The sequence below is a fragment of the Triplophysa dalaica genome, chromosome 21 (genome assembly GCF_015846415.1).
Source record: "Triplophysa dalaica isolate WHDGS20190420 chromosome 21, ASM1584641v1, whole genome shotgun sequence".
Lineage (NCBI taxonomy): Eukaryota > Metazoa > Chordata > Actinopteri > Cypriniformes > Nemacheilidae > Triplophysa > Triplophysa dalaica.
The window spans coordinates 14,391,104-14,410,428 of NC_079562.1; the positions used below are offsets into that span (position 1 = coordinate 14,391,104).

General features: G+C 37.3%; 2 protein-coding genes across 2 annotated transcripts; one reads left to right on the plus strand and one right to left on the minus strand.

Annotated features, from left to right (window-relative positions):
• Positions 1-345: 345 nt before the first annotated feature.
• On the plus strand, positions 346-3,979 carry plvapb (plasmalemma vesicle associated protein b). Its single transcript, XM_056734893.1, has 5 exons — positions 346-936; positions 1,311-1,392; positions 1,790-2,478; positions 2,572-2,652; positions 3,135-3,979. The coding sequence occupies exons 1-4, from the start codon at positions 553-555 to the stop codon at positions 2,641-2,643; spliced, it is 1,227 nt and encodes a 408-aa protein (XP_056590871.1). The 5' UTR covers positions 346-552; the 3' UTR covers positions 2,644-2,652; positions 3,135-3,979.
• An 837-nt stretch (positions 3,980-4,816) lies between these two features.
• Positions 4,817-18,501, minus strand: gtpbp3 (GTP binding protein 3, mitochondrial). Its single transcript, XM_056734089.1, has 9 exons — positions 18,269-18,501; positions 17,692-17,933; positions 17,303-17,389; positions 16,697-16,899; positions 15,407-15,479; positions 14,264-14,407; positions 9,982-10,147; positions 5,169-5,468; positions 4,817-5,077 (listed from the first exon to the last, which is right to left on the minus strand). The coding sequence occupies exons 1-9, from the start codon at positions 18,379-18,381 to the stop codon at positions 4,846-4,848; spliced, it is 1,560 nt and encodes a 519-aa protein (XP_056590067.1). The 5' UTR covers positions 18,382-18,501; the 3' UTR covers positions 4,817-4,845.
• Between the last annotated feature and the right edge of the window lie 824 nt (positions 18,502-19,325).

Genomic DNA, 19,325 nt, shown 5'->3' on the forward strand with positions numbered 1-19,325 from the left:
ACGTATCTGATGTGATCCAGGAAGTTTCTGCTTTTACCGTTTGCAGGAACATTGTTTCTCTTGGCACCCATTGGATAAAATTACTCCCAAATGACAGTAGATACAAAGTTCATTTACATTAAAACACGAGAGAACTTCATTCTGAAGAACATATCATGATGACGGATGATGGAGACTTATGATCTTGTTATTTTTTAGAGCTGCATTAATAATATTCATTGAATAGATATGGGTCACTGAGAGCAACCAAAGGAGAAGCTCTGGTTTGTTTATCTCTGGAGATCTCCGTAAGGCCAGAATGCATCAAGTATAACCTCTGGAGCTTTCCTGGGGAGGACCCGGAAAGGACCGAGCAGTGGGAAGTGTGTCCTCACGATTATAAATACAGCTACCGCCCCACGTTCTGGTAGAACTGTTGACATGCCATCAACCGAACAAGTGTGACCGTCTCTGCAGAATATTTTCATAACCACCTGACCATTGTCATAATAAACACACAGTAGTTTTTTGGGGTTTCCGAGTCGTTTTCTAACTCAACGTTGGACTGCAGACATGTACAACAGCTACTCCAGAGCGACGTTTGGTCTGGATGCCAAACAGAAGCACAAAGCCAAAGGCAAAAGTTGTGGCTACTACATGAGAATTGTGTTTTTCTTCTCTTCTCTGATCCAGTCGCTCATCATCACCAGTCTGGTCCTGTTTCTTGTTTACGGCCAGCCGGAGAAGACGGCGGAGGAGAAGAGAGTAGAAGAGCTGGAACTGGCCTTCAACAAACTGTCCGCAGACAACACTAAACTCAGAAAAGAGAAAGCTGACCTCACCGGGGCCCTCAAAGCAAAGACAGGAGAAAAAGACGCAGCAGACAAAGAAATAGCAAAACTTAGAAATGACCTGAACATGTCGACAAATAACATCAAAACTGTGCAGAAGAACCTCGTAAGTTTTTTATTTGCTTATATGTGATTCTCACAAAACATCTCTTTTTGGAAATTAGATTTTTGCTTACTGATTGTTTTTATTATTGCAATAACTTTTTTAAATTTTAACTTTTCACTGTGCTTCAGTAAAAATTGAAATTGGGTTATCTGCAAACGTTCAAAGCAACATAAGTCCAGTCTTTACATTACAATTTTTTTTACAGTTATGTAACAAATGTGAGGTAAAACGTGTTTAATTGATTTTCTTTATTTTTTGTTGGGATAAAACATAGCACTGGCAGTATTTCATGAAATACTAACTGGTGAATTATTGCTAAGGATTCTTAGACAAAAGTCATGTCTCTTAAACACATTTAATTTGATATTTTACAGGCTCAGTGTGAGATGAATAAAATGAAACTTGCGACTACTCGTAATACTCCAGCCATATGTCCACCCAGCAATCCTCAAAGTGGTGAGTGCACGTCTTAATGAATAAAACAACATCTAAAACCAGACTAAGGTGCTTTTGCCGATCTTTGCTTGTTTAGCACTGTGATCAGACTGGAAGAGCATCAAAGAACAGCAAACCAACTTAGTCTATAAAAGCATAGTTCACCCAAAAAAGAAAAATTCTGTCTCTATTTACTCATTCTTGCTATTTCATGACTTTCTTTCTTCTGCAGAAGACAAAATAAAAAAATTTGAAGAAAAAAGTAACCAAACAGAAAGGACACCGATTGACTTGCATTAGATTTATGTCCATACAATAGAAGTGAATGGGTAAAGCCATTTTGGGGTTTGCAAAAGAAACTCATACAGGTTTGAGTAAATGATGACAGAACAGCGTTGACTCATTTTTCTCTCCTCAGGTGATTTAAGGAACATGCAAAACCTTCTAGATCAACAAAAAGCTATTCATACAATTCTTCAAAGCAACTTCAGTCAGACGGTCCAGTACCTCAGAGCAGAACTGGACAACGCAGTGCGGGACAAAAACGACCACCACGGCACAGTCATCAAACTGAGACAGGAAAACATCGAACAAAAATCCCAACTCGATGTCTACACCAAAAAATGCAAAGAAGACTTCGCAGAGTCCCTGCAAGGCATCCAGACGGTCACGAGCGCCTTCCTCACCAAGATCGACAACTTCTTCCCTCACTCGCTCACGTTTCACCTCACCTGTCAGAAACAGCACGAACAGATCGAGAGAATTCGTTCAAACTGCACCAGCCTCTCCCGGCAGGTGGAGGACAAGTTTCAGAGCTACCTCGACAGGGTGGGCGAGAAGGTCTCGGCCATTCAGATCCAGAGCAGCCGAATGGAGGTACAGAACGCGCGTCTGAACGCGGAACTGAGCGCGTGCGCGGCGGGTCGAAAAGCAGACGCGGAGGAGAGCAGCAAACGCGCGCAAGACGCGCAGCAGACGTTTGATAAACAGCTGGAGCAGCTGCTCAGAGAGCAAACCAGACTGAGAGAGTCCAAAGATCTGCTGGACGCTCAAGTGACTGTGAAGGACGCCACCATTATAACATTGCAAAAGGGATGCGCACAACAGGTAAAAGAACGATGGAGGACAAGTAAAAAAATGAAAATTAGAGCCATGCTTTCGTAATGTGATTTGTGATAATTTTGTTCTTTGCTTGTGTAGCCCAGAGCTGTTGGTCTTCAAGGTCCTAGTTCAGCCGGCCTGCAGCCCTCAGCTCCTTCAAAAGGTCACTAAAAGTTGAAGGTAAATGATCAAATTCTGTTTAGGCTACAAAGCATCACTATGGTCTGCGAACCCTGGAGTTGACATAAAGGGATCAATCTGAATCTATTTTATGGTGACTAATTCACAAAAAACTCACCTGTGCATTTTCGTGCAATCTGTTTTCACAAAAACTGATGGTTTTGTTAGGGGTGGACCTTCAAGGATTGCTTTTTTAATATGCCTAACCTTCATTTTTTTTCAACCTCGAGTTGTTCCAAATCTGTATAAATGTCTTGGTACTGCTGAACAGAGAAATATATTCGCAATAATTCTTACAACCACACATTTCTTGGGCACCATTGCCAATGATAGTAGGAAAAATGACAATGGTAGTTACAAGTGCCCTAGAACTGCTTCTTTTCCTCCATTCTTCAAAATATCTTCTTTTCAACAAAAAATAATTTATTAAGCAATTCTTCCGACTATAGTAGTCAATGGTGTTTTTATCTTCTCTTCCACAGGGTGGGTGTGGAGAAACGAATGATCTGAAACTCCAGTCAAGACTTTGGACCACCTTTGAATCTCATGCCCTTAACTTTCCTGATTTTGAGCCTTTGATGTCTACTGTAAATAATGTCACTGAAATGTTTTGTTCATTGTATAGTTGTATTTAAGTGTCATGAGCTGTGAAGAACTTTATTTGGCTGTTTGGGCTTAAGTTGAGCCCAGATAGAAGCGTGAGCCTCATGATACAATGTTGAAGGGATACTTCACCCAAAAATGAAAATTGACAATTGACTGTCATCATTAACTCACCTTTGAGTTGTTCCGAATCTGTATACATTTCTTTGTTCTGATGAAGAAAGAGAAAATATTTGGACGAATGCTTATAACTAAACAGATTTTGCCCCCTATTGACTCCAATAGTAGGAAAAACTGTTTTTTTTTTGTTGAACACAAAAGAAGATATTTTGAGGAATGTAGGACAGCAAACAGTTCTTGGGCACTTTTGACCACCATTGTACTTTTTCCAGCTATGGGAGTCAATGCGGTGTAAAATCTGTCGGGTCACAAGCATTCTTCCAAATATATTTCTCTGTGTTCATCTCAAACAAAAAAGGTATTCAGATTTGGAACAACTCAAGGGTGAGTAAATGATGAGAGAATCCTAATTTTTGAGCGAACTATCCCTTTAAGTAATCGATCTATTTTTGAATAATTTTCTTTACGAATTTAAAATTGTCACAGCAATTACATGTTTAAACCATTTGTAGATTGTCATGATGTTTTTTTTTTCATTTGACTGTTTACTTGTTCATATGTTGATCTGTGTCTTGAAATAAATATGAAATGGTCTTATAGTTTTTATCAGTGTGTGCTGTCAACTTCACTGCTGTTCAAACTTCTCTTAAACATAAACACCCAAAAATTGATTTAAGCTGTACAATTAGTAAAAGCAACTATACAAAATAAATAAAGCAATTACTCCAAAAATATGCTCTACAGTACGGTTAGTGCTCAACATTAATTTGTTAAATATTAAAATACACGATGCACAAACCTTTAATCTCTACAAATTACGGTTCTTTTTAATTTCTAAAAGATGATCAAATCAAAATTAAATTAACATTCTAACAGATTTTGCATGACCCAAGGCTGTTCTTCCTAAACATGATGGCCTCTTCACCTACCCCCTTACAGTACACCAAAGGCCAAGGAGATTTATGAACCCTTTTAACCTGTAATCAGCAGAAACAACAGCGTCATGAATGAAAGGAAGACTAAAGGTACAGCACGCTGCGAGCAGTGCCTCGCGTCCCGATGCGTCAAACGGGTGAAGAGTTCAGCAACAAACTCACATAAATATTTTAATGAATGTGCGATTGACAGCAGAACAAAGAGCCGTGGGGAGCGTTTCTGAACATCTCCCTTCCTACACGGGCAGTAGAGCAGAACAGGGGAGAACACACTGTTTGATGAGAACGTCACCACAGTCTGTTACCAAACAAATAAGGTCTCCTCATGCCAAGGTTGGTGTGAAGTCATACCATTGAATAGGGACAGTGGGAGGAAATGTAATTGTTTTGGAAGAAAAGCTGAGATTTGACATTATGCCTCCCATTTGCAATGTCTTATGTTGACGGTTTGCAAGTTATAAACGGTCAGATTTGCTATTTGTTAGAATAAACAACACAAAATTGAGTAGCTGTTGACATTCATACTTAACCTATTTTATTTCCCAATACAAAAGTCTTTGAAAATCACATCAAGAATTTCCTCTGCACCAATTCTACCGGTGATCCTCCCCAGACTGGAAAGACCCAGACGAAGGCCTTCAGCCGCCAGCACCAGATCTACATCTCTGTACTGATGATACTGGTGTAGTGCCTCTGTGCACTTCTGTAAGTGAGTCCTGTGACGTGTCTGAGTCAGACTTGGGCTGCCAGCCAATGGATCGCCACACCTCAGATGGAAGAAAATGGAGGAAAGTGTCATAAATTTAAAATTACAATCTGTCTAACATACGTTTTCCGGGGGCGCTTAGTACAACTCACAATGTCTTCAATCTATCTTGTAATAGAGTAAGAAGTTCCTCCAACCCATCTCTAGTATGGCATGACAAAAAACTGAAATGAGCAACATCTCCATCCTTCTCGAGCACGGCTCGGATGCTGTGGTTTTGCTCGGTGGAGATGAGGTCACTTTTGTTGAGGATCGGGATACACTGCTGCCTGTCAGATGTTTGCTCCAGGATACTCCTCAAGTGCCCTCTTAGGAAGACGGATACCAGTCCAGGCTCCGAGGGAAGTTGTGTCAAGTCGACGACCGCCAGAGTGAGATCTGCCTGCTCCACCCTGCGGACAACAGAGGATGCTCATTTCTTAAACCTGTTTCCTGAAGCCGATCAACATCTGATGACCTTTGACCCGGCAGAAACAACACTAACAAAAGACGTGTGACCACTCCCTGAACCAGCCTCTTTGGACACTTAAGTCACACAATAAAGATGTGTGAATTTTATTGCCCAACTTGACAAATATTAATCAAACTTTAATTCGAAAAAAAATGTTGCGAGGACTTTTTTCTTGTTGTGGTAGGATAAAAAAACACAGGTGTAGTTATATCAGAACAATCTCTCAGGATATTTTGTGTTCATGTTAAACAATCTACAGTGCCCTCCACTATTATTGGCACCCTTGGTAAATATGAGCAAAGGCTGTAAAAATAAATCTGCATTGTTTCTTGTTTAGATTTTGTTATTTCAAAAAAATCTACAAAATCCCAACATTTCATTCAAGTTAAACAATTTGAAGTAGAGGAAATATCACATTATGAAAAAAAGTTTCTTATTTACCCTGGTCACAATTATTGGCACCCCTAGAAATTCTTATGAGTACAATATCTCCCAAGTATATTCCCATTAATATTTACATTTTCCGAGCCCACCAAGGTGACTAGAATCATAATGATCTCCAGTCACGACTTTTTGTTTCACAGGAGAATAATATTAAGTAACACAAAGCCCAAACCCCCTTAATCAATCATAACAATGGGTAAAACCAAAGAATACAGCAACCGCAAAATATTTTTTAGCTAAACAAAATAGAAAGTGGATTTAAAAGGAAATTGTTGAAACAATAAAAATTCCCATTTCCAAGATCAGGGCAAAAATTAAGAAGTTGTAAAGGACTGGAAAGATGTTGCAAATGTGCCTGAAATTGAATGCGTGTCTACATTGTCTTAATTCAATTAAGAAGACATCAGAAGTCTGCAGTAGTGCGTTGTCTGCAATTTACCCTGTTACCTTATTTTAACTGTTGAACTGTACTGTTGCCTGTTGTGAGTGAAGACTATTTGAGCTTGTTTATTTAATGACTTGTTGACTGAGTGCTAAGGTGTTAGTGCTTCTTCCGTTGGGTGCTAAGTTACTGAAGTCACATTAAGTTGCCGTTAGACGCTTATTTTAGCTAGACATTATAGTTTTGCACTTAAAAGCACTTCAGGCTAAAAAAACAAACCAGATTACTGAGACTGCACTGCTATCTGTCACAGAAGCACTGCTGCTAGCCATGGCGGTCTCTTAATCCTCAATCCTGACTCTGCGAGACCTATCCTAGCGTTTGACACTGTCAATTACCAGATACTGCTAGCAACCCTGTCATCTCTAGGAATCTCAAGGTCTCCTCTCCGCTGGTTCAAATCCTACCTTTCTGGCAGATCCTTCAGGGTGTCATGGAGGGGCTCGCTGTCCACTGCTCACCACATGATCACTGGGTCCCTCAGGGATCGGTGCTTGGACCGGTGCTTATTTACATCTACACGACATCCTTGGGACCCATCATACGGGCACACGGCTTCTCATATCACTGTAATGGTGATGACACCCAGATCTACATCTCGTTTCACCCAGACGATACCACTGTAGCAGCTCGCATTATAGCCTGCCTAGAAGACATCTCAGCTTGGATGAAAGAGCATCACCTCCAGCTGAACCCTTCCAAGACAGAACTACTTGTGTTTCCGGCACACCCCAAGGTGCAACACGATCTCACCATCCAAATTGACAATACCACAATCACTCCTTCCAAAACAGCCAGGAACCTCTGGAGTCATATTTGATGAACAGCTGTAATTCAATGATCATATTGCAAAGACAACGCAGTCATGCCGATATACCTTATTCAACATTAGGAAGGTCAGACCCTATCTCACTGAGGATGTGGCACAACTCCTACTCCAGGCCCTGGTAATCTCAAGACTGGACTACTGCAATGCTCTCCTTGCTGGTCTTTCTGCAAAGGCTATCAAACCGCTCCAGCTGGACTAGCTCTCTTTCTCTCAACAGGTAGAGGTCTATCTTTTGTTGAAACTAGTAACTTTGTATTAGCACCTATTGTATTATTGCTCCTGTATGATTTATCGCTTATTCCCTAAACTCTTTGTAAATCGCTTTGGATAAAAGCGTCTGCTAAATGACTAAATGTAAATGCACAGCAAAGAGAATATTTTGAGTGGCCAAAGACTTTTCAAAGATCACAGATTGAGTATAATAAATTAGTTGAATTTAAGTGTCCGAAATCATTTAATAAAAATAAAGGAAAACTGTTGTTTGGAATACTGTTCAAGAAACAATCTTCTGCTCTCATGCAAAAATACACTACACCATATTAATCTGCCATACTGGAACTTCAACCAGGACTGGGATCTATGGCCATTTGAAATGAAATGGCAGCAATATCACAAGATTAAATTAAGAGAATAATAATAAGAGAAATTCTTTATGAAGGAATGGATTTAGATGACTCTCAATGGATTCTCAAACCTCATCAGACTGAAAAAAACACTTTTTTTCTTATAAATTGAGGTTGTGGAGTGTATTAAATACAAGCGTGCCAATAATTGTGGCCAACATGTATAGAAGAAAAAAAAATTCCCTACTTCGAATTGTTTTCCTTCAATGAATTTTTTTTGAATAAAAGATCAAAATGAGCAACAATGCAGATTTATTTTTACAGCCTTCTTTGCTCATATTTACCAAGGGTGCCAATAATAGTGGAGGGCACGGTATCTCTTATGGGGCATTTAATACGCTAAAATGTTAATATAAACCTTTTGTGATTTGGTTTGTTTGTAAAGTATGTTTATGCAACTCTTCATTAAAATGCCACCTTTATTTTTTAAAGGGATCACATGACACGGCCAAAACGAATATAACATTTACGCATTTGTCAGACGCTTTTATCCAAAGCAACTTACATTGCATTATCCTATACATTTATACATAGGTATGTGTTATACCATGGGATTGAACCCACAATCTTGCGTTGTTAACGCATTGCTCTTACCAATGAACTACAGGAAAGCTAGTTATTAGGTTAAAAGGTTAAAAACAGCTATATTTTCCACATACCGTGCATGTTTGTATCTCCTCTTTGCCCCGCCTCTCTGAAATGTGCAGATTATTACAAAGCTCATTGCGCTGAAAAGCGAGGTGTGCTATGATTGGCCAGTTAACCAGTGCGTAGTGATTGGTCGAATACTGCAAGCGAGTGACGGAAATGTAACGCCTCTTACTATATATGGAACATCAGGTGTCAAATCAATTGTACTAACAAGTGATAAAATGTCATCGGTACTTCCTCATATCAATACGAGCCCGAATCTGATCTGGAAAATGAAGATGATTAAGCGATATACCAACTTTGCCAGCTCGACTTGAGCAGGATGTACAGGATTTATTTATTTTATTAAAAAAAATATTATGTTAAATAGTTAAAAACTATAGCTAACTGTTTTACCTTTTATATACGATGTTATAAAGACAATAAACAAACAACCATATACATCATACAGAGTTTGTGTGAAATAGAAACAAGATCGCATTACATCAGGTAATGGTAAGTTAATAAATAACGTGAGCGCTTTGGCCCTTCTTGATCAACCAGTGTTACGCCACGTCTCATCGCGACTCAACAAAGACAATAAACCCAAAATAAATACTAAATAAAAAGACATTATAAACATAATATCTGTTGCCTCTAGTTGGAACATTATTACTGACTAAAAAAACCTATGTTTTCTTTTTTCACATTGCGCGCGTGATTGCATTTGCATATCACACAAAAAGACAACATGGGCTACAAACACAGGATAAACTCAACTCGTGTTAGTCCATAAGTCTTTTACAATGAAAATATACTTACAGGCTGCAAATCTGAATCAGGATGCCCAAGTTTTTAACCAAAGCATTCGTGCATAGTGGGTCTTGATCTCTCCCAGGTTCGGGATGCAATCTTCGTTGAAATGCGCTGCACAAACTTGAATATTCGGATTGTACTGTTCTGGAACAGTGTTGTAAATAAAATTAGATTTGGGCGGTTTTAGTCAAGTCATGTTACGAAGTGACGTACATTCGCCATGGTGTGGTTACACAAGGCGTTTCAGGCAGGTCTGGGTTCGCATTCGCTTTTAGATAGAATGCATCTTTTGTTCAGAAACTTTAATTTTAGCAATTTTACGTGTCTAATACATGCATGGGCAACTTATAACTTATGAACTTTGTAATATCTTGTTATGTCATTTTTCATGTGACATTGTATATGTACATTAAACTACAGTTTTTCTATAAATATTACATGACACGTGCATATTGTATAACCGTTTGTTTATTCATCATTCTTGAAAACTCTTACACGCACCTAGATCTTAATCTGTGAACAAACGGATCGCTTCCTCAATACAGCAAAATCTAGAGAGATATTTCCCCTCTGAGAGTCATTTTTAGGATGGCAATGTCGGAATGTTAGCAAAAAACGCTTCACTGTTTATTCTCCTTTGCTTTTCCCACACACATCCCTAAATACCCACCTCTGCCTGGCGCGCCGGACGCCCTCCTGCTCCACGCTGTCTGTGGTGTCCCGCAGTCCTGCCGTGTCGCTCAGCAGCACAGGATAGCCCCCGATGTCTAGAGGAACCTCCACCACATCTCTGGTGGTTCCTGCTGTAGGAGACACTATGGCAGCGGGACGCTGAGCTATGGGATGAGAGAAGATGCCCACATTAGATGGTTTTAATTATGATGATGACGACACTTATTTTTGATTTACAATTCCAATAGTTGATAAAGTTTTCATATATTTTGTTTAATCTGGAAAAACAATTATAAAAATGAGACCAAGCACTCTTGATCCATCATTCTTGTGCTTGTGTGTGCAGACGTTAAGGTCAGATTTACATCTGATATGTCATATTGACTATGATTCTTTATGATGCTTTTCTTCAGTATTTCATAGGAAAGTCACAAAGGTATAGAATAGTATGTGAAAAAAGAATGATCACATAAATCTCTTCAAGAACAAAACTGCTGAGGAATTTAAATACATTCAAACAGAAATAAATAAAGGTTTTATAGTCAATTGTTTTACAGATTTTAAAATTTACAGTCAATAAAATGTACAGATTTTAAATGCGATGTTAAAATTTACAGTCAATATATTTTTTTAAATGAGATGTTAACATTTACAGTCAATTCAATTTACTGATTTAAAACGAGGTTTGAAAATTTACAGTCAATAAAATGTAGATTTAAAATGAGACGTTAAAGTTTACAGTCAATCAAAAATTACAGATTATAAATTAGATTTTAGAATGTACAGTCAATAAAATTTGCAGATTTTAAATGAGATGATAAATGTACAGTCAATAATGTTAAATTTTACTGTCAATAAAAAAATTACAGATTTTAAGTGAGATTTAATAATTTACACTCAACAAAATCTACAGATTTAAAATTAGATTAAAAAATGTCCAGTGAATAAAAAATATACAGATTTAATATTGCACACAATTAAAGTGATAATTTATACATGTGTTATGTTACTAAGTTACTATGTTATACCTATTACAAACTCATATGTTAAACTAATTAATTTTTTTATTTGAGTTTCTTGGGGGCCATGAGACATTTTGTTCTTGTACTTTCACATCTTAAAGAGGCGGCAAGAGAGAATAACCAATGGAAAGTCGACACATTAGAGATGCAAGGAAACATAAATAAGACTGTATGTATAACACAGGAAGGCATGCACTATATCACTGCCAGCTCTCTTCTCTTCTATAGGAGTGGGCAAATGCTTTACTATATTTAAGGTGTTGTGATTGCAAGCACACAAAAACAACACAAAGTTCACATCCTGTAAAATCTCTGGCTTAAGACAAATAGCTACAGTAAGTAAGTACATATGCAGGCATGTATACATGTTGTTTTCTTTTTGGGTGAAAATATCTGTAGGAAACATCTCTGTAAAGATCTGGCCTAAAATAACACTTAAAAACAAAAGAAAGAGAGCAATGACCTCTGTTACTGCAGGTCAGAGCCAACAGCAACTGCTCAAGTTCTGACTTTCGTGTATTTTACATAGATATTCAAAATTCACAATAAATATATAAATTAATATAAAACTCACATGTTTAATTTACTATAACAGGAAGATTTAAGGAGGATATTTGACTCAAAGTCATCATTAATTCACCCTCAATGTCGAAATACAAAATATTATACATTATATTTTGAGAAATGTCTCTGTGGTTTTGTGTCCCTGCAATGGAAGTCAATGGTGCTCAATGTTGTTTGGTTACCAACATTTTTCAAATCATCTTATTTTGTGTTCTGAAGAACAAAGAAAGTCATATGGGTTTGAGATAACATGAGGGTGAATAAATGACGTACAAAAGTTTAATTTTTGGGTGAGCTATCCCTTTAAGGACAATCTATGTCAGAATGTCAGATATGATCAAGAACCCAATAACTTGAGTAAAACACCAAACTTTTGCAAACGTTTGTCTTTTACTCTCCTGAACTGCTGCCAAGCACTGAACCAAAATAACTGTGCATATATCAGCACAATACACCAGTGCTCCGTTCTGCAGATGAAACTTTGACAAATTATTTCAGTGTTGAACCGTCGACATGTTCTATTTTCTGCTGTCCTTGTACATTCAGGTATTAAACTATATTTCCACATGTGCGTTGGAAGGAAGAGGCCAGTTTCATTCAAGTGCTCTTTGTGTGAACCTCCGGCAGTAGTTATAAAACTGACTTTTAGGCTGTTTGTCATTTCGCTCAATCCTCAAGGGAAAAATAATTTAAATCTAATTCAGAATGTAGCATTCAGCATTATTTTATCTCCATTTTTATCTCAATTTACACTGTACAAGAAGTGACATCATATTCCAGCAGAGCTCACAGCAGTGCAAGCCAGAGCCCAAACAATCACAGAGCTGATGAATGTAGGGTAATTCAGGGCAGGAAGTTCACAATATCCACACATCCCCCTCAGCTACTGGAGGTCAGAGGTCAGAGTTAAACGTCACTGAAGGTCTCGGGGTCTCAGCTCACGAGTGTATGCGTGTATTAAGATGCATTTACCACATAAACTAACCTCCTGCCATAAGACAATGATACACTTTTGACCCTAAAATCAGTTTCAATCAGTTTTATGTCGTCAAAATACAGTATTTCGATTAAATATAACCACAGACTGATCATGGTTGTGTATCACCCTTAGGGGGTTATTATGTTTGCTTGTTGGGGATAAGCCTTAAAAACTACTAAAGTCTAAATTTCTTCCAACATTTAGAATAGGTTTTCTAAGCTAACATTCATCAATTTTAGCATTAGACTAATTGTTTTCTTGTGACTGTTTATTTCATTTACTAAATTAATAAAATAAGTAACTAAATATGACTTTTGTTATCCTTATCATGCCCTTATGTTGTTCCAAACCTCCATTTACATTTATTTTTCATGACTACGTTTTACACTGACAATATATTTACATTTTACATTAATGCATTTGGCAGACGCTTTTATCCAAAGTGACTTACATTGCATTTTTCCTATACATTTTTTGTTTTCTAAGTACGTGTAATCCCCTGGGATCAAACCAACATCCTTGCGTTGTTTACGCAATGCTCTTACTACTGAGCTACAGGAAATATAAAAAAAAGTATAAAAAAGGTAGAGGTATAAAAGTAAAAAAAGTAAAAATATACAGCTGAAATTAAAACTAAAGACACAGTCTGGCAATCATATAATAAAAAAAAAATTATGAATATGAACATAATCTAAATTTAAGTGTGATAATGGAAAATACAAGTGTAATGTATAGAAGTACAGCTTCTTGCATCATGATGCGATTATGAATAACTATTATGGATAATCTTAACGTAGTAATTATGCATGTGTAACGGAGACCACCTAGTGTGGTCTGTGCAGGGAAATTTCACTCCACAACTTCAAGAAATTCCCCAATTACTTATGTTATACCTGTAGCTCAGTGGTAAGAACATTGCGTTAACAACGGGTTCGATCCCAGGGGATTGCAAGTACCTATGTAAAATGTATAGGATAAAGCAATGTAAGTTGCTTTGGATAAAAGCGTCTGCCAAATGCCTAAATGTAAATGTATACTGTGACCTTGTGGTTCAAGCACCTGATTCCCATTCTGGTCTCATTATTCGTTTTAAGTTCGAATCCCCCTCGGATCAGCATGCTTGTTTAGAACCATTTTACAGGCAACACTGACACTGCGTGCTGTTTTTGACTGCTATCAACTAAATGAACTGCAAAACATGTTGCTGGCACTGTGACTAGGTCAAGCCATTTATTTAAGAAATTCCAAAACAATACAATAATCTTTTAATTTGTATCCCTACAGCATTTATGCAGAGCTTTACAAAATGTAAAAAAAACTTGCTTATTGACCTTTCTCATAAAAATAATAATAATCAAATATTTGTTTTATGAGCTCTATTTTTCTACAACAGTATTAATGAGAAAGTTTTATTGTATTTTAAGCGTTATTTTCAAACAATGAGTACCTAATTAGCAACATTTTTATTACAAATATTTTTTTGTTGTTATTTATTTACTTCCTTTTAACAATTCATGTTATTTAAAAAAATATATGAATTTTTCTTTTCTTTTTTAATTTTCAGATATTTTTATTAATTTATTAATTTATTTTGTATAGTAGGGGCGCAATCTAAAATCTTTCCTAGGGCACCAACAGAGGCTGGGCTGGTCCTGCACATCCAACATATTTTTTTAAATCAAATGTTTGATGACAGTACGTATGTTAGATCTTACTGAGCATGTTGAGCAGGCTGCTCTTCCCTGCGTTGGTGCTTCCAGCAATGACCACCTGAACACCGCTGCGCAGACGCTCTCCTCTGCGCTGGTCTGACAGGTGATTTCCCATCTCTGTCTGAAGCTGACAAACACCTGTATCCACTAGTGCACACAAAAACTACAGCTCAATACAGATTTATCAATCATTTATATCACAATTTTACATTTTGTAAACTAAAGTGCAAATGCTTACATTAAGATGAGGTTTCCATAATTTTATCAAAAATGAGAATTAATTCATCATTTCCCCTTATGTCATTCCGAACCTGTATGAATTTTTTCTGCACAACATGAAAAAGATATTTTGAAGAATGTTCGTCAACAGACAAGACTGACCCTCATTGACTCGGACACAAAGCCAAAATATATTTTTTGTGTTATACTGTAATTCTCAGAGGAAGTAGATGCCTGTGACAAGCTTGTTCCTTGACGCACAATGAAATCGCTCAATTCCCAAAAGAAAAAGACTATAATTTAATACAACACCCAAACATCTGGCAGAAAATGGGTCATTTGATGGCAGGGGAATTAAACAAAAAATTCATCAGACAGCACTGATGACAAAGAATTCCTGCCTGCAAGCTCCTAAAACTTAAAAACAAGGGCTGTACAACCTTTGCAACAGGTCTTAAGTGGATTTAAAGGGATAGTTCCCCCAAAAATGAAAATTCTGTCAAATGTAATTTCATACTTAAATGAAAACACAGTTCTTTGTTCTGATGAACATTAGACGTTAGTAAAAAGTGCCCCAGAACTGTTTGTTTTCCTTAATTCTTCAAAAATATATCCTTTTGTGTTAAACAGTACAAAAAAATAGAATATACAGTTTATACAATATTCTTTTCTACTTTGTTAGTGGATGATGTCCCAGGACTGACAATTGCTAACATTCATCCAATTATCTTTCTTTGTGTTCAACAGAACAAAGACATTTATACAGGTTTGAAACAATCTGAGGGTTTACAGAATTCTCATTTTGGGGGGGAACTATCCCTTTAATTTGACTAGTTGTTGTTTTATGTAACATTTGATACATAAAGAAGTCTCTACATATTGTGGGAATCATTCAGTGCTATAACTGATGTGTACGAGGAGACATACCGTCCGTTAAGATCCCGTCCTCTATGAGTTCATCTTCACTGAAGTCGATGAATGCTTCAACATGTGCCAAGCACTGTAGAAAAGAACACACAACAACAAGAAATTAATCATCATTCAACGAACTGTACGCATTTCTTAGCTAAGAGCTGCTCTGTGAAAATCCACTCCACTGAATTTACAATCATTTATATTTATATTTCAGAAATGGCCATTTTCCAAAGTTGTTTATGGATGTATAAACTGAAAACAACTCTTCTTTACTCTTTTTTTCCCCAACTGCTGCATTGTGGTTCTATCCATGCAACATAATGTGTAATGAATGCAAGCCAAACTACAAAAATGATTTGTATCCGTCAGAAGACCTTATTAACTTTTCTTTGCTAATCTCTTCTACTTTTCTCAAAGAAATGATTCTTTTAGCAGCCAACATCACACCTCCTCGGAGCGATGACAGCTTGGCATACACCCTGCTCAGGATTTCCTCTCCTGCTCTCTGCTCCTCAGCGACTCGAGCAATCGGCACGCTCTCACACACGAACAATAGATGGCACACAAGCTGTTTAAGATGTCCAATCGAGCAGCGATTGCTGGATTTATATAAAAGACCTCAGATAAAAAGAATAACCCTTCTCATCATAAACACACAAGTGTTCCTCTGCCAGCCAATTCACATTAACAGCCAATTCAGCCTCATGCCAAAAAGAAATCAAGCTCTTCCCATAACCGAGGCGTTTTCTGTATGATGTGAATCTGTATACCCAATTACCTGAGAATGTTATGTCATGAAAAAGTGTGCGCCACACATGGACAGTTTTATCACAGACCAAATCTAAATTTTGATATTGACCACAATGGTGACCGAGGATGAATCGATTTTAACACTTGGATTCTTGCATCACCTTATCAGGCCTCTAACCCTTAACAGACATCAAGCATACAAATCTCTGAACAATCCACACTTACAAGTGCAGTGTCAACAACTTCCTGGAATTTCCTGTTCGTTTAAATCAGATGTCTTTTACTGACATGATAATGTAATTTCGTTTCTATGAACATATTTCGCAACACGCACATGCTACGTCTGTCTGTGGTGCACAATGTTCCCTGTTGAAAAAACAGGCTTCAAAACCACGCTTCAAAACATACCTAACCAGCACATGCTGTTTTTTTTAACAGGGTTTTGTGATGTCATTCAAATATGTGAATCTGAGCTTTAATTTTGGTTCTTAATCAGAGATAAAACAAATCATATTTTTTTTTACATCAAGTCCTGATCAATGCTCCTCTTACTCGCTTTAGACGTTCTCTCCAGTCTTGATAGACTCGGCCCAGGTCTCCCGCCATCTGTCTGAGAGCCTGTCGTCTTTGAGCTTCTGTCTCTGCGTGAATCAGGTCACCCAGACCCTCGACTTCAGTAAGGTCCAATTTTCCAGCAAAGAAAGCCCGTCGGGTAAACTCGCCTGCCTCTGCAGGCCGCAGCCCTGGTAAAGTCCCTGAATGCAGACGAGGTGTAACTTTACGTTCTTGTTTCAGTTTGATTCAGTAAAACTTAACACAACTACACGTTTATTTCAACTGCAACAATGTTAACTTCTGATCTACAGGGTGAAATGAAATCATGATATTTTTAAGAACAAGACAAATGCTGCCACCTAGTGCCAAAATGTACAAAATATATATTTGCTGTCATCTTCATGCCCAAGAAAAATTAATTATTATCCAATGCATGTTTCTCTTTTTTTATACCATTATTTTAAATCATCAATATATCACACTTTTGCATAAAATATTTTCTGTAAAACTGCTTTGCACACTGCAGATATACTAAATATATAATTGAACAAATTATCAACCAAATTGAATATATAAATTTGAGAAAGGAAAGGCTGGACATACCAAGTGCTTGTAACACTCCATTTATAACAGCAGGACCCCCATGAATGTGAAACTCAGCGCTGTCTTCCCCTGTAAAACTACGAGGACCTAAAAGAGCAAGACAGTATCTGAGTATTTTAGTAACTCTCACCAATACCATTTCATGAAAATGGTAAATAAAGTGAGTACACAAAACTGCCTAACATGTTAGCATTTAAATGTAAATTCATGAATCCTCTGTTAAATATTAAGTGTTACTAATGTTACCCGAATATCCATTGTGATCTTAAGACTGGTTCCAAATCATCATCACATTTCTGTCAACATTCTTAAATGGTATAAAATAATCTGATGAAATAACAAATCTGTGTGATAAATGGGGTTTGGCTATTTAAAACTTGACATCAGACCTGGAAACCAGAGGACAAGCCCGCGGTCCAGCAACTCTTTGGTTTGGGGATGTATGATGCTGCGGAGGCTGGCGGTGCGAGCTGCGGGGAGACGCCGGGTCAAACTGCAGACAGCGAGCGCTGATGCCGGACCACTGACCCGGACCACCGCCACCCCACACCTGCCTTGACCCGACGACATGGCAAAAACAGTGTCATCCTCTGACCCAACAGAACACAATTGCCTTTTAACTGCAAATGACCTGTCAAGACAAAAAAGACATAATTAATATTTGCACACACATGGTATTTAGTAATTGATACTTCCAGTGGTCACATTTAAATACAAGATCCAACCTAATAATAAAAGTAAGACAAAAATATGACATAATATGTGAAGAAAATATGAAAAGACAATTATACAGAAATACATCTATATTTGCAGATACTGTGTGTTCACCTGTGGATACCGAAGAGGTAAACATATCAATACACATAAACAAACATACGGTTACACATACAAGAAATATGCAGTAAGCAGTGATGAAGTTATCTTTTAAAACTTTTTGTTAATAGACATAAGCACGTTTGAACTTACCTTCTCGAAGTTATGACAGCGGCACTTCTTCTCCAACATCTAATAAAGTGCATTTTTCTAAACAGTTTAGCGTAAAATACGGCTGTCGTGCGGAATGATGTTTTGACGGTCATCCATGCCGCTCACGCGTTGCAGTTTCCACGTGAAAACGTCCCAGGGATTTGTTATTAAATTTGATTGGTTCGCGTGTTTACACGTGCTAATAAAAATACATTTTCATTGGCTGTCTGTACTGTCAACAAACTAAAAGTTCCGCATTCTGTGGGCCATAATATTCCTTCCGTGTAGGTACAAGAAAGCGGAACGGAAGCTGCAGAATCGATTAAAGCTCTCGTAACTGTTAAAATAGTTTGTTAAAGTACTGTCTCATGGTCTTATTTTTATGGTTTAGTTAAAAAAAAATGCGCAATGTCGTTGATAACATATGGATGCCTATAGTTTACAGAGCCATTTATAATATGAAACCGAAACACTGAGTCCTGTCTGGCTGCTTTTAGGGTTGGTGTGGCTGTGATGATGATTTAAGATAATGAGGTTGATGACGAGTAAACACAAACAGTTATTGATTGGTTGACTGTGTTTGCTAAGAGCACCTCCTGTTAAGGTACGCAAGATGTCAAAGATTTATTTGCCCCTCCAATTTTATGATCTCTTATATTATATCACTATAACAGATGTAAAGGGATCACACATTTTACACATCAATCAAATTATGTTATTAATTGTGTGCTGTTAAAATGCAAAAATGAAGAACAATATTTGAAGCGTTTTTTTTCTAAAATATCTTTTTTATTGTGCATTACAAATAATAGCAATCAAACTGCAATTGATTTGTTTTGGCTAAAAATTCGGCTAACTAACACAATAAAAACGTTATAACATTATAAAAAACTCCACATGTTTAGTTATATGTGAGTTAAATCTCAACTAAAGTGCAGAACCACATGACTCCTGTCTGCACATTCAGTATGATAATATCACTGTTGCTTTTTTGCAGAGAGAGGTAAAAAATACATTTTCCCATAGTTATATGCCTTGCTAAAATATTAATCTAGGC

Bases quoted from the DNA above. Each gene is read 5' to 3' on its own strand.
- gtpbp3 (XM_056734089.1), bottom strand. From the start codon at position 18,381: ATGACCGTCAAAACATCATTCCGCACGACAGCCGTATTTTACGCTAAA. The intron at 17,390-17,691 runs GTCTGATGTCAA...TTGCTCTTTTAG, and splicing joins GCTTGTCCTCTGGTTTCCAG to GTCCTCGTAGTTTTACAGGG. The intron at 5,078-5,168 runs GTGAGTTGTACT...CTTCCATCTGAG, and splicing joins CAAGATAGATTGAAGACATT to GTGTGGCGATCCATTGGCTG.
- plvapb (XM_056734893.1), top strand. From the start codon at position 553: ATGTACAACAGCTACTCCAGAGCGACGTTTGGTCTGGATGCCAAACAG. The intron at 937-1,310 runs GTAAGTTTTTTA...GATATTTTACAG, and splicing joins AAACTGTGCAGAAGAACCTC to GCTCAGTGTGAGATGAATAA. The intron at 2,479-2,571 runs GTAAAAGAACGA...TTGCTTGTGTAG, and splicing joins AAAAGGGATGCGCACAACAG to CCCAGAGCTGTTGGTCTTCA.